The 15993-nt window shown below is 37.2% G+C and overlaps 1 protein-coding gene across 8 annotated transcripts in view; it reads right to left on the bottom strand.

Moving 5' to 3' along the window:
- ATE1 (arginyltransferase 1) overlaps positions 1-15993 on the bottom strand; it is a 162220-nt gene that overhangs the window by 40356 nt on the left and 105871 nt on the right. For all 8 annotated transcript variants that reach the window (XR_005380709.1, XM_038578981.1, XM_038578980.1 and 5 more), the window contains one exon: positions 3975-4095. Coding sequence is in view for 7 of the 8 variants with exons in the window: in XM_038578981.1 (XP_038434909.1) it covers positions 3975-4095 (121 nt within the window). In the remaining variant the exon portion in view is untranslated. The remainder of the gene's footprint in view (positions 1-3974; positions 4096-15993) is intronic.

The following is a 15993-nucleotide window of genomic DNA, read 5'->3' on the forward strand; positions in this document are numbered from 1 at the left end:
TGGACTAAAGTTATTTTAAATCTCTGATTAGAAACAAGTATTCACTCATATTTTTCACAATAAATGATATCTGAGGGGGTCAATAATGAAACATTCCACCATGTCCTGAGGATCAACTGAGGTCAACCAGGAGGAACCAGAGGATAGTAATGGCAAATAACATATGTTCAGTGGAGCTGTCAATTGTTATAAATCTGGAACCAAAAGGATTTTTACTATCAATAATAAATAGTACAACACCTGTATAACATTAAGAGTCAAATCAAATTATAATTTATCATGGTTCTAAAACCAACTCCAAAACATCTGGTTTACTCTGTCAATACCGCTTGTAAATATCTGTGTTTAGACACTGCCTATCACCCAAGTAGTGGCATTTGTCTGATGAATCCCCAAATCAGTGGTCAAGTAGTTTTTTACCTTACTAAAAAGGAAGAAGCAACAAAGAGCATTCAGTAAAAGAAAAAAACAAAAGTGTGAAGCATGATTCTTGCTGTTTTTAAAAAATGTACACAGATGTATGCAGAAAAAAAAGATCAGATGGAGAGCATGAAAACAATGATAGTGATTACTGCTGTACAGAGACACAATAGGGTCATTTCAATTTCTTACCAGTGGTTTTATGGATTTGAATATATCTTCTACTGTTCCCAGTAAATATTTTTAAAAGATAATTTAAACAAGAAAAGCAAAATGTAACTGCATCGAAGAATTTTGGAATTCTATACATATTCAACTATCAATTCAATAAGCAATCTAATAGACTGTTACTTAAAAATTATGTGAGAAACTTCTCAAATCCTTTCTTTATAGTCAGCAGAAGTCCTGAATTCAAAAACAAAGGACCTATTTATGAACAAAAGGACGTCTTAAGAGTTTTTCAAGTTGCTTCAGTTTGTCAGGCCCTCCCCCCACCATACATTAAAGCAGCGAATACAACAGGTTTTTACCGTTATGCAGATTTCCTCGTTAAGCAAATAACCATATAACCCAAACCTCCAAAATGTGGGATGTGGAGGAGTGGGAGGTCGAGGGCAGGGGGGAATAGGATTTCCAGAAGCTTACACCAATACAGAATAGAGGGAAATGTGATTTCCCTTACAAGTGGCCCTGATGCACCTTGTAGCCAAGTTCTGTTTTACAGAGACCTGGGGTGATCAGCTGTGCCTTCTCCAGAGAAATTTAACTACTGAACAGCTGGGAGGAGAAACACGATTTAGTGGAGGAAAAAAAAAAAGCACCATGCCGACTAACCATGGTGTCCATATTAAGCTCTGTATTTTGTGTGAGTCAGAGTTTGGGTCACGTAAAAGTAAAACTGGCCCAAGAGAAGAGAGTAGTTTCTCACGATTGCCATTTAAATCTCAAATGACAATGTTTCACAGCATGCTCAATACATTCCAGCATGTAACTGCATTTTAATTTCCTAAAACCACAGGATAGAAGTCTGATTTCAAATAGTGTCTGGACTGTGATATTCAATACTGATAAAACTGTATGGTGTTCCCTTGAAATTTCCAAAGATTCAGCATGTGGAAAAGTATCTTCCTTTTCTTTGAAGCACTACTCTTGGAATTTACTCCTCTGACTTTTGTCAATGAATTCTAAACAATGCATATTAAGAGCTAAAGCTTGTGCCATAAGAAATGTAATTTAATAGATTACAGAAGGAGAACTTGCTATGTACTCTTCACTCAACAGTGTCATACTGCTAACATGAGACTTCAAGTTTTGCCATGAAATGCTCATTTGTGCTTACTTTGGAAATGAATTTAGAACCTATTAACATGAATTAATCTTTACTCGAATGTCCCTTCAATACATGGAAATTATTCAGTTATCTTTTCAACTTTATAAAACAGGGAGAGAGAGCTTGTGACAGCCTAAATTTCCAGGTATTATACAAAAGAAGAAACCTTTAAAATAGATCAAAAAGGAAAGAAAAGGAAGAAGGTGAAACTGTGTCTTAAGTTTGGGAGTCAGAAACCAATTCACAATCATATTATTTAGTTGGAAGGAACTTAGACATTTTTGTATGTGAATATGAAATAATGCAGTGAAGATGGTTAAAAGTTTTCACCATAAGGGAATGGTTCTGAGCTGCCCTTGAGAAAATTTGCAAAAAGGGAAAAAAAAAATTTATGAGGGGACAGTGGATTAAAGTATGTGTTTTTCTCCAAACTACTTAATATTGCTTTTTGCTTTGAGCCTGACTCAAATACTAATTGACAAATTCAATGTCTGTTTTATTTAAGCAACATATCTGTTTGATCTTGATCAGTCAGGTGTAATTTTACTTATAAATAATGAAATTCTAATTAACAATTGAAGGTGCAAGAACTATAAAGCCATAGTTGTTCAATGAACCTAAATATCTAGGAAACCTGGGGGTGATCTTGGGGAGCCTGGCATATGAGTCAAGTGGGTCCCTAGGGCCACATCTTCATCAGATTCTAAACTATCGTCATGTATGAGAAGTGTCCACTCTTGATTCATAACAGCTTTTCAAGGATGTATCAAAATACAATGTAACATGAAAGAAAAAAAAAACCTGATTTGTGGAGGAAAAAAATGTACATCCTAGAACAGAAGAAATTACTGCATTTCTTTTCTTGTCCCTTTTGTCCTATTTGATTTTTCCATTTATTCTCTTCCCCTCTCCTGGCCTTTTCACTTCTCTTTTCTGATTTCTTTTCAAGATGAGACCACAGATGACTAGATAAAAAATATTTTATTTCTAATTGTGCATCAGGCATCTCCTCTGGTGGGCTGGGAGGACTCAGAACCCAGTGAAGCACACAGGGGAACACCCGGGAACTTCAGTCTGAAGAAAACCACGCACAGGAACTTGATGCAATCCATCACAAGAGTATCACAACTCACACGTGATGAACAAAGCCACAGTGGAATGCAGGGAGGGCTGTGGAGGCGGACTGCTATAAACTGAGGGGGATCTAGACAAAAGGGAGGTGAATAGAATTGCACATTTTTTTGGAGACAGGAATCAGATCAAATAAAGGCAGATGCAGACAAAAGTCTGTGGCACAGTGTACGAGACACAGCATGCTAATCTGCCTAGTAACCACCAACTCAGCAATAATACGGGGCTATTCTCAGTATGTTTATCTTCTTTTGATCCTCATTACAGCTCAATAAGGTACATTCTATTATTATCTTAATTTTGAAGGTCAGGAATCTGAGTCCAGGAAGATGATGAAACTGCCTAAGGGCACAAAATTTACAGACTGATGATGGAGCCAGGATGCAAATACAGGAAGTCTGGGCCTGTGGCTATACTTTTAGTCTGTGCCTACTACTAGTGCACAGAGTATCCATATGGGGAATATGGAGATCAAATATGGCTGGGCCTGGACTGCACAGGAGGGGGAAGGAGGGACAGAGAAGGAGAAGCACCAGAAATGTAAGAAGAAAGTCAAGAAAGTATTCTCTCTCTCTCTCTCTCTCTCTCTCTCTCTCACACACACACACACACACACACACACACACACACACACACAAAAGAATAAGAAAGTATTGTCACAAAACCCTTTCCAACCTATTGGCCCTCAGGAAGCCATTCCACAACTTTATTCAGCCCAAGTGGTCAGTATTTCTATCTTCTTTACTTCAACTAAACCATCTAGTGAACAATTCTTATGCATTGGGAACAAGAGAAATGGAAAGTGGTTATCAGCCCTCAAAGCATTTAACAACTAATAACAGAAGAAGATGGGTAAGTAAGGAGCAGAAGCACATGAGGTTTCTGCATTTATTTCCAAAAGTGAGGGTGATACCAAGTGCATGCACACTTGGTATCTCCCTGTCTTATGCATACACGCACCACACATGCACACACTCATGCATATTCTACAATAAATAAAGAACCACCTGGACCTTATGAAGAGCCAAAGCCACACACATGGAACCCAAAAACATTGTCAATGATTCCCAGCAGAGCTCTGCTCTGAACATACCTGCTTCTGGGTCCTGGTTGAAACGGCAGTACTTTGAGTTCTCAAGTGAAGACAGGCACTGCTCAATGGGCACCCAAACATACGTCTCAGGACACAACAAATCAGAAGGTCTATACTGACCCTAAAGAGAAGTGAAGGAAAAAAAAGAGAGACATTAAAAACATAGTAACCTCCTGGTTACAAGGCTCCAGAGTTCTAGGAGAGATTTTAATGACCAATTTAAACAAAGTCAACCAGAAACAGCTTTCCTGTAAACACTAAGCAACTCTAGGAACTGCTTTCCCATCTCAAGATGCACATTTGATTCAAAAACTAACAGTAATGCATCACTATTTGCGATGCATCACTATCTGGAAGATTCGAGTTTCTACTTTTTTTGGAAAAAATACTTAATATACAATCCTTGCTGAGCTGATTGCAGAGAATACCCAGTTTTGAAATCAAAGTGAAATGTCTTTTCACATATGACAGCATTACAATTTACATCAGGCGCAAACTTCTTTTCCAAAATGGAATTTTAGGATGTTTTCATTTGTAGACTCAGTTGATAATAATCATTCCATGCTAATGTATTAAAAAGTACTGTTTGGTCAAGACACTTCCACAAACAATCTAAACTGGTAAATGTAAATAAAGTTTAAAAAAACATTACAGAAATTATAGGCAAACCTCTAAGATAATAACACTCTCAAGTTTCTTCAAAAATGCCATTTTAGCAAAAATTATTTATAATTTATAATCCAATTATATACCCCAAATATAAAACAAAGACTATACACTAGCTACTAAAGAAAAAAATCCTTTGCCTATATAATCAACAGGAGATGGCACAAATTAAGTGAAATCATTTAGTGAAAAATTTCAGAAGTATCAAAGTTAATTAAAATTTTAAGTATCTCTTCTCTAAAATTCTGACTTTCAAAATTTATGATGGAGGTTAAAATCCAGTATGGTGTTTTCCAATTCTGTCTAGCACAATGCACAGTAAGAAATACACTTTACATCATAACCTAGTAATAAACATTACCGCAAATATAGAAGTAGAAACAACTTTTTACTATAAAATGTTTACCCGTGTTAAGTAATCTTTTACTTCCTAACCTACTCCATTTCATTTTTTTTTATATGATGCAATTGAACCATAAATACTGCTTTTACAAACGGCAAGTGGGTCACAGCCTCAGAGTTTGAAAAACACAATCTAGTGCAAAAACCCTTTACAAAGAATATTGCTGCCACAGACCCAACACTGTTACATACCTTTACATCAGACAGGCACTCTGTAAACTGCCTGCTATATGCAGGTCACTATAGGAAGCCTCACTCAGATATACAAGGAACACCACACCCTCCCAGCACTCGAAGCATCCAGAAGTCCGCAAGCAAATGGGGGAAGAGTGTACATGAGGAAAGTGTGTGCAAACCAGCTCCTGCGGGAGAGGCTGGGAGAGAGGTCAAGGGGGATGTGGAGTTTTATTGGGGATTTAACAGATGACTGGAGTTAAGTCTAGGGCAGGATGAAAAGGAATGAGAACACTCTAGAGGAAGGGAACAGGATAAATGAGGACGCAGAGTGGGGCCTGGTATAAGATCACCCTGAGGAACAGGAAGTAGCGGGGTACTGCAGAAATGGAAAGGCGGTTGCGACAGATTCTATGAGGCCTCAAAATTCATGTTTCAGGCTATATTCGAGATGAGATGGGAATGCTTACTGGCTAAGGGAGAAAGCATGACAGGAGGGAGACTAGAACTCAGGTGCCTGACCTTGACCTTCCCAGACTGTTCACGGCATTGCTGCCGCCTCATGGCCCTGGAGCTGGAAAGGCCACCAGTAAGGGGCAGCTCCAGGCAGTCCATGTACTCACCAAACATGAAAATTGGACCTAACACAGGACTTGTTAAAGATGGATTCACAATTAGTAGGTGCAGTGAAGCCTGGTATTCAGTGAGGTCTATCTTATCAAATGCAACATCATTCTCTCCATTAATTCAGAAACTGTTTTCTTGGTGGAAAGAAAGCAGCAGCTTGATGCGATGCTGACCATATTGACAAATCTGAAAAACAATCTAAAGCAATGCGTTTAGGGACGCCTGGGTGGCTCAATGGTTGAGCATCTGCCTTTGGTTCAGGGTGTGATCCCGGGTCCCTGAGATGGAGTCCTGAATTGCGCTCTCCGCAGGGAGCCTGGTTCTCCTTCTGCCTATATCTCTGCCTCTTTCTGTCTCTTATGAATAAATAAATAAAATCTTAAAAGACAAATAGGTAAAGCAACGCATTTAAATCTTCTTTATTTTCATTTTGGATTATAGACCATTTTAAAAATCTGATGAGGGGAAGAAAGCTTAGTAGTATAAAAGGTAAAGATATAAAACTTTTACAGAGGAAAAAAAGGAGTACGTTTTCTTCACCTTGGAGTATACAAAGATTTCTCAGTGTTAGCCATTACAAAAAAGCATTAACCATAACAACAACAACAACAACAAAACACAACAAACTACGATGAACTGGGCTTCATGAAAATTATATACTGTTTTTCAAAAAAATTTTAAGAAAATAAATGGGCAAGCCAAGACTAATAGGAAATATTAACAAAACATATACTGGAAAAAAGATCTGTGTCCAAAACACATAAAAAAACTTAGCTCAATAAAAAATTCATTTTTTTAAAAAAGGCACCAAATATAGATGAATATACATAAGTGCCTAATAAGCACCTGAAAATATATTCAACATCAGTTACCAGAAATGCAAATTGAAGCAGTAACATATCACTGCACACCTACTAGAATGGCTAACATTAAAAAGACTGAATAACAAGTTTTGGCAAGGATTTGGATTATGCAGAACATGGATACTGCAGGTTTAAAATGGTATAACCATTTGGGAAAATATAAATATTCTTGGACATGTATCATTTGTGGGTATGTCTAGGATAAATTCCTTGAATTGGAATTGATGCATGTCAGGGTTTTTACATTTTATAGCATAAAACTATTTTCCATAGAAGTTGTGCCATTTTACATTTCCATTAGCAACATATGGACAGAAGTGTTCGTTTCCCCACATCCTTACTAACACAGTATACAATTGAAACTTTCAATCTCTGCCAATCTGAGAAATGGCATTTCATTGTCGTTTTTATTTGCATCACAAAGCTTTCCATACGTTTAAAGCAATTTGTATTTCCTTTTCCATAATGTTGGCCCACTCTGTTGTTAGATTTCTGGTTTTATTATTTGAAAAACTCTTTATATAGTAAGTAAATTCACTCTTAGTTTGCAAAATATGTTGTACTTCCTAGTTTATGGGTCTTTTGACTCTGTATGCCATTTTCTTTCACCATGTAGAAATCTGATAAGTGGTCAAATTCATCACTGTTTAAAATGGTGTCTGAGTTTTGCAATATAATTTTTAAAAGTCACTATCACCCAAATATTATAAAAACATTTACATGTTTTTTCTAGTACTTTTATGGTTTCATAATTTTACATTTACATTTATGCTCCATCTGGAATTTATTTTGGTGTAAGGTATAAGAAAAGGATCTAACCTAATTTCTTTCAGATGTTACCAAGTGGCCTCATATCATTTTAGAACCATCGTTTTTCCCCCACTGATTTAAATGTCTTTTTGATAACTTACTAAATTTCCATACACATTTAGATCTCTTTCAGCACTTTCTATTTATTTTGATATACTGATCTATTCACGTGTCAGTGCCACACAGTTTTAACTATTAAAGCTTGATATTATATTTAATTTCTAGTAGATCTAACCATCCCTCTATCACTGCTCTTCATTTGCAGAATCTTCTGGCTCTTTCTGCTTAATTTTTCTATAATTCTGTACTTAGGGGGCATCTGGCTGACTTAGGATGCAACTCAATCTCAGGATCATGAGTTTGAGCCTCATGATGGGTGTAGACATTACTTAAATAAAATCTTAAAAATAAAATAAAATTCTGTACTCAGTACAAAAATATTATCATTATGAACAAGGAAACTAATAAAAATGTTACGGTGTATTCTGTCTATTGTGATGGCAAGACATAAAAGCAGAGAATCCCAAGAATGTTAGTAAAAAGAATATATATGTATCATCTTAGGTTAGAAGCAACCCAAAACATACAGATGATACCATTTTCTAATTTAAGGGAGAACTGAATGATGACTGGCTAAAATGCACAGATCAAATACTTGGGGGCAAGGTGGGGGAAGGCAGTCAAGCATCACCTTAGAAGTCTTTTTTTTTTTTTTTTAAGATTTTATTTATGTATTTATGAGAAACGGAGGGGGTGGGGAGCAGAGACAGGCAGAAGGAGCAGGCGCAGATGTCCCACCTTAGAAGTCTTTAAAGGATTAAACAGATTCCATGCAGATAGGCAGATTCATCCACAGACACCTGAACCCAGTGCCTGAATTTAGCAATGACGCTGACATTCAAAAATATTCAGTCACTGAACAGGAAACGAATCCTCACTATGCAACAGACACTAGATGCTAGGAATAAAATGACGAACAAATAAACGCATGCCTCTAGGGGCACCTGGGTGGCTCAGCGGTTGAACGTCTGCCTTCAGCTCACGTCATGATCCCGGGGTCCTGGGATTGGGTTCCGCTTCAGGCTCCCCAGAGGGAGCCTGCTTCTCCCTCTGCCTATGTCTCTACCTTTCTTTCTGTGTCTCTCAGGAATGAATAACTAAAGTCTAAAAAAAAAAAAAATGCATGCCTCTAGATAACTCATGATCTACTGGCAGTGACGGACCTGGACAAAGATGAAGTGAACATAGCATAGCTCAGTTGGTTAAGTGTCTGACTCCTGATTTCAGCTCAGATCATGATCTCAGGGTCATAACATCAAGCCCCGAGTTGGGCTCACTCACTAAGCATGGAGTCTGTTTGAGACTCTTTTTCCCTCTCCCCTCCCACCTCAACCCCTCTCTCTTAAAAAAAAAAAAAAAAAGAAGAAGAAGAAGAAGAAAGTATAACTGTGTACAGTAGTTCAAAGTTCCTAAATTTTCACAATATTCTTTTCAGGCAATACTTGTTCATAACAGTGGGTCAGAGATTTTCTTTTAAACTATTTTTTAAAGATTATTTATTTATTTGAAAGAGAGAGAGAAAACATTAGAAACAGAGCAAGCATGAGTAGGGGGGCAGAGGGAGAGGGAGAAGCAGGCCCCCCACCAAGCAGGAAGCCTGATACAGGGCTTAATCCTCATGACCTGAGCTGAAGGCAGATGCTTGACTGACTGAGCCACCCAGGCACCCCTCTTTTTAACTCTGTATTTTTTCAGATTTTATTTATTTATTCATGAGAGACACAGAGAGAGAGGCAGAGACGTAGGCAGAGCGAGAAGTAGGCTCCCTGTGGGGAGCCTGATGTGGGACTAGATCCTAGGATAATGACCAGAGCAAAAGGCAGCCGCTCAACCACTAAGCCACCCAGGTGTCCCTTTGTAACTATTTAAATACTTCATTTATCTCACTGAAAAGTCACAAATGTATACACTTTTAACTTATGCTCATCATCCGAAATCAAGTTCTTAAGATTAGATTAAAACATTATTTTTCTCCCAAGTATAGGCTTATCTCAGTGTTTCCTATCAAATATTCTCTCAGGCCACCAAAGAATACAAAAAGTTTCATGAAATAAACCACTCTGAAATGTTATGCTTTCTTACATTTCTAACATTAGCTGGTTGAGCGTTAGGAGACCAAAGTGCTTAAGGCTCAATTTAAAGTCGCCACCAGACAAATGAAAAACGCAGGGGCTTGAAATCTACCCTGCCTTTGCAGCCAATGTAAGAAAATGAGAAATGGCTGTGCTAAGAATGTAATTACTTAAGGATTTGGACATACTTTCCCCGTAGTCAGAAGAAAAAATATTTAATCAACCTCTAAGTACATTCATTCATACTGGAACAATGAGGTAAAAGCAGATTAATTCTTTCCTAGGGTGCTGACTCTTTGTAAATAAGAAGAAATCAGAGTTACCATAGATTTCTCAAGTACTCAAAATTTTGAAAATGTAATTGGTCTGACAGGGCTTATCTTACAAATTTTTTGAGCGTTCTTGCAACTGGATCTATAATTTTAGAAGATAAGCTTCAGACTCCATGCACCATCTCAAACCCCACCCCCCTCCGGCCAAGGACAGCACCTCATGAAATGTTACCAAGCAAAGGCACCTATTTCAAGAGGGGAAGCCCCGGGGGAGGATGATACAGTTCAAAATTAAGAAGCCTGGGAAAGGTAAAATCGATCTTCTAAAAAGCCTAAAATTAGAAGATGGAATGCCTATTCCTTACTATTAATTATGTGTTTCTGGGAAGGGATAACCACTCCATTCAAAGTCCTTAAAGGGAAATAAGTTCAGCAACCTCTGGGAGCTACGGCTTCACCAGCTGTTGTAACTTCTGTAGCTGTTTACGAACTGTTCTGGACTGGAAAACAAGAGGAAAAACAACCAACAACTAAGTGCCTCTACATTTTGAGTTGTCAAAGAAGGGTGAATATGTTGCTCAGAATGCTCAGCAGTATTCAGTATTCAATTTAATGATTTTATTCCCTGATTTCACTTTGTTTAAAGAAAACTACTTAGACTACTTGTAAAACCTAAATTATACTTATACCCCCACCAAAAAAAAAAAAAGAGAATAAATTAAAATATGGTCATAATATTTCCATCAATTTTACTGGGTTGTCATAGATTGAAATTCAAGGAAATTCCAAAGTTAAATCGAAAACAGTAGGGGAAAAAAACTAGCTAAATACATTTCCTGCTCGATTTCCTTTAAAAATAACTACTTCTTCTGGAAAAGGAGATCATACAATTTTGGTTTTTGGTCAATGGAATGAACAGGCATTCCTTTCACTTGCATGCTTTAGACCATAATTTGAAGAACATTATCATATTGATCTAATTTTCTACCCTATAAAAGAATCACAAAATAAACTATAAGGAGACTAGCTTAGTTAAGCAAAACATACTAATCAAAATTCAAATTAAAAATTACATCCATTTTGATAACTAGAGGTTAAAAACATCTTGCTTTCATTTCTTACCAAATAAAAGTGACACAGGCATATAAAGAGCATATAAAAAGGGTTAAGTATCTGGAAAAATCTGATTTCACAATCATTAACAATTTTGGCAAGGATACTTTAAAATAGATTAACATTCTTTATTTCTAATGAAAACACACCCAACAACACTAAGAGACTCTCCCTTAAGTTAAGGTATAACTAGTTAGAAACCTGGATCTTTGAAGGCAAAAGCAAAATTAAGTAGATGGAGGCAAAAAAAAAAAAAAAAAGGTTCTAGCAAGCCATGGCAATCAATCCTTTTTTTTGGTCACTTTTTGAGACGCAATTCACATATCTTAAGATTCACCTTTTTAAAGTGTACAATTCCATTGTGTTTATGTATATTTTGCAAGGTTACCCAATCAATATGACTACCTAATTCCATAATATTTTTATCATTCTAAAAAAAAAAAAAAAGCCCCGTACCCATTAGTAGTCACTTCCCAAGCCCTCTCCCTGCAAGTCCCTGGCAACCATTAAATCTACCGGCAATTCATTTTAAAAAGGAGTATTTGTTTACATTGCCACACTTCCTATTAGAGGCAGAGTAAAACCCAAAGCCACAACACAGCCTACAAGGCCCTAGAACGTGGCCCCTGTTACCTTCCTAGCTTGTCTTCCAGGACTTTTTCCCTCTTCGTCATTCCACTCTGGCCACACTGTTGCTCCCAGAACACATCAAGCCTGCTCCCGCCTCAGGGCTTCTGACTGTTTTCTCTTCTGGTCCTACAGATATTCCTGGGACTGTCAACCACTTTTAAGTTTTTGCTGAAATGTCAACTCAGCGAACCCCACCTATCCCCCCTATTTTTCTTCCATAAGACTTGCCACTTTCTAACACTCTTGTTAATTTACTTATTTATTACATCTACAGGAAACTCACTGCTAGAACAAAGAGTTAGGAGTTTTAGTCTGATTTGTTTACTGACATATCCCAAAATCCGCTCAGTAAATAACTGTTGGATGAACAAACAATGAATGTAGGACACCGGGCCCATGCCTCTTCTACTTCCCTCCCTAAACACAGTGGAGGTCAGTTAAATACGTCTTCTTGCACATTAACATGGCATGCACGGATCCACCAGTGTTTGCTGAACTTGTATTTATGATGCAGCTCCACTTCATTTCTACTGTATAGAAACAGTTCCCAACCTTGGGAACGCTGTGATTTATCACTGAAGACTCAAACTCAAAGTACATTATCATGGCAGGATCTGGAAGAGTTACTGAAATTAAAAAGTTCTCATACTCAAGAAGGTTAGAAACTACTAATTGATGCCAATTTAGTTTTTTTCCCCCTCTCAAAGCTGAAAATATTCCTTTCTTTATTTCATCGGCACACACTTTCTTTTAAAGAAATGCATAGCTTTTCATACTAAGTTTCATTTTTAGAAAAGGAGGAGGAAACATGACTTGAGAGAAAGCCTCTTCATCTACCCAGAGTTCAGCAGTGTCATTTTGGTGATGAGAAGGAACAAGGACAATCAGCCCTCTCAGCATGTAAGAACATAGTCTTCATGGGGTGCCCCGAGCAGCTGACTTTGGCTCAGGTCATGATCCCAGGGTCCTGGGATTGAGCCCCAATGTCAGGCTTCCCACTCAGCAGGCAGTCCTGCTTCTCCCTCTCTCTCTGTCTTTCCCCCATCTGCTGTGCTCTCCCTCTCTCAATAAAATCTTAAAAAAAAAAAAAAAAAAAGAACATAGTCTTCATGATTCTGCACGTCATAGGAGCTCAATCTCAGAATAAATGACAAACGTAATGAAAACAGACACCATTTTTATTGTGCAAATGAAACAGTAAGATCACGTAATGCTAGTGATCTAATTCAACGGTTCTGGTAATGAACTTAGAACTAAACTTATGATTCCCATCCTCCTTCTATACCTAAATTTTAAAATATTTTTAAAGGATTTTCAAAGTAAGTTCCAAAAACCTTAAAAATCACAACTCGGTTCAAAAGGCACAGACTTCACTCATCATCAAAGATGAAAGGATGGAATGAGCCTTGTGACGCACTCACAATCTGTTGGGGAAAAGGGAAGCCGTGTTTCAGTAACTATGGTAGCCAGGGGTAAATGCAGGGGAGCGGGCGCAAAGTGCCGGGGAAGCACGAAAGAGCTGCAACATGGCTGTGATACTTGGAAGAATGAGGACTATACACAAGCTGCTGGTCAAACACAAGGATGAGACAACCAGCTTTCTCAACCAGAGAGAGGTCTCTTCTGTAGCGTGTCAGTCTGAGTAGCACCATGTTTGGAAAAAAAAGTTAGACACTTACCAAAAGCACAAACAGATCCAAGACTTATATGGCCGTCTCCCTCCTAAGCTCCCAAATACGTGTCCGTCATAATTTCACCAAATAGGAAATGAAATGGGAAACAACCGTTTCAGCTCCACAGATTAGTAAGTGATCCTGTGTGTGATTTGTGGACACTTCAAAAATAAATGTCTCTTCAGCTTTCCATTCAAAATGTTAGGTTAGTTATAAAGGCTAACTCCATCTTTTCTCTGAACAAATGCCCATTTCCATAAATTCAAATTTATTACCAGCATATATCTTTCTTCTTAATACAGAACGATATATTCGAAGTAACTTTGAAGTTCATGAATGGACCCTACTGTAACTTGGTATTATCTGGAGAAATGTCATGAAATTGACAATTTCAAAATTACATTCTGCTTTATGTTTTTACATCTTCTTAGATCCCTACAGAAGCACTTACTATTGAATGTATAGTAAAAAATAATAGCTTATCACTAACTACCCCTTTTTAAATAAATGTACAGTATTAAAAGGTCTATTCTTTGATTATAATGAACCCAGAAATAAATGATTCTAATTTCTAAAGGGCTCCAACATCACTTAAAAGCCTTTTTTTTTTTTTTTTTTGCCTTTATAAGAAGATATATATGAACTCATGTGCATTCAGGACTGCAAATGTTTGCAAATCTGACATATAAGAAAGAATTCTCTCTGAATAATATTACATTTGTCTTTATATTGAGTTTAAACATGCAAATGAGAAGTTATTTCTTTAGAGTTAAAGGATTTGAGACTTATTTTTCTCAGAAAAAAAATCAGAAAAAAGTAAAGAAATGCTTTCATATGATATTCACCCAAGTTAGCATTCTTGGTTTTTAATTGGAAACATCTGGGGATGGGCTTGGCAGATTGCAATAAAATTGAAGTTACCAATTCACACCCTGCCATTTTGAGGGTATTTTGTTTTTACAGTTTTCAAATTAAAACCAAACGGACTTTCCTTTGAACTCTGGTCCCGAAGCAAAGATCTTTATGAGATTTCACTCTCAAGAATACTTTATAAATATTTTGAAAAATACGAAGGATTTCGCGAGTATTTGAGGAGAGGATAAACCAGCACAGTTTATTTTAAAAGTTCAAGTTAAATTAAAATGTAAGAACACGAAAAAGACAGTATTATTTAAATACACACACACACGTGTGTGTGCGCGCACACGTACGCATACACACAGAGTAAACCCCAGTAGCACTGAACAAAGAAGAAAGATTTACCAGACATTTAAAAGTCTTTATCAGGTAAAGTTGATACCAGTATCTCAACTTTTCCACGATAAACCTATTGATTTTACTAAAACCAATTGCTTAAAGAGAAGCTCTAAAACTACATCAACAAAAATAGTTCAAAATAATCCATTAGAGTGGGCTGTACCTCCAGAGAAAGTAAGAACAAGGGCTTATTAAATCCAGTCTTTTCCCTGAAAGACAACACCAGTGCAATCCCATCCACAAAGTACTACAGCAGACCCCTTGCTCCCTGATTTCATTACATAAACAGAGATTGACTTTATCAGTCCCCAAGAGAGTGCTTGAGAAGTAACTCTAGCTGCTCTGTTTTCAGAAACTGTGTTTGGATTGTGCCACGCTCAGTTGGCGAGGTGAGCAGAGACCAGTGAAGACAAAGGGCCTAAACATCTGAATCCATTTGTGTTCCCCAAATTCTGAGAGCCAACAGATGTACTCCATGTGCTGCTAGGCTAAGCTTTGAAAATTTAAAAATACATATTTTTTCCACTGACAAACAGAAAGTGATGGTATTCTGTGTTTCTTTAATTAAAATCCAAGGGTTTGCAAAGGCTCCGGGACTTATGTTAAAGCTTCCTTAAGACTGGGCTATTTATTTTACTATTAGCAAATAATAGAGAATAAAGATTCCAATTCAGTTTTAATCACAATCTTTGCTTTTATTTTGGAAACCCTGGGTTAATCTTTTTTCTTCTAGAAAATACAAAGAAGGCTTGTGAAGAAAAGATTCAGGGAGTCAACTTACAGTCCAAATTTAATTTCAAACTGAAGGGTCATAAGTTGAAAAGGATGAAGAAAAAAAAAGAGAATGAAAGACAAAGACAATAAGAGAAAATGAAAATGTAAAACCCAAAGCTGTTTAATTTCTGATAAAGATTAGATATTCACAAATATTCATGAATATTTGTGCATGTGTGCGTGTCTGTGTATTAAAAATCTGGCCTTCCCTGTACTAGGAAGAAGAATCAGATTAGGTGTTTGCTTTGTCAGGTTTGAGGCTTTTGCTTGCAAAGTGGCAGGGAGTCATGGGCTCTGCCCCTGCCTGAGGCAGAGCCGTCCTCAGCTGGACCACAGCAACTGGCAGACTCCAAGTTCTCCTGCACTGAATCCATCCATCCTCCTACTGCCAACAGAGAATGGACTGTGTCATCGTTCTGCTTAAAACCCCTTACAGAAAAAAATAAATAAATAAATAAATAAATAAATAAATAAAACCCCTTACAGGCTCTCCCAATATCTATAGTAAAGTACAGATCATCCTTTTTTATTTTTTTTAAAGATTTCTTAAAGATTTATTTATTCATGAGAGACAGAGAGAGGCAGAGACACAGGCAGAGGGAGAAGCAGGCTCCATGCAGGGAGCC

The sequence above is a fragment of the Canis lupus genome, chromosome 28 (genome assembly GCF_011100685.1).
Source record: "Canis lupus familiaris isolate Mischka breed German Shepherd chromosome 28, alternate assembly UU_Cfam_GSD_1.0, whole genome shotgun sequence".
NCBI lineage: Eukaryota > Metazoa > Chordata > Mammalia > Carnivora > Canidae > Canis > Canis lupus.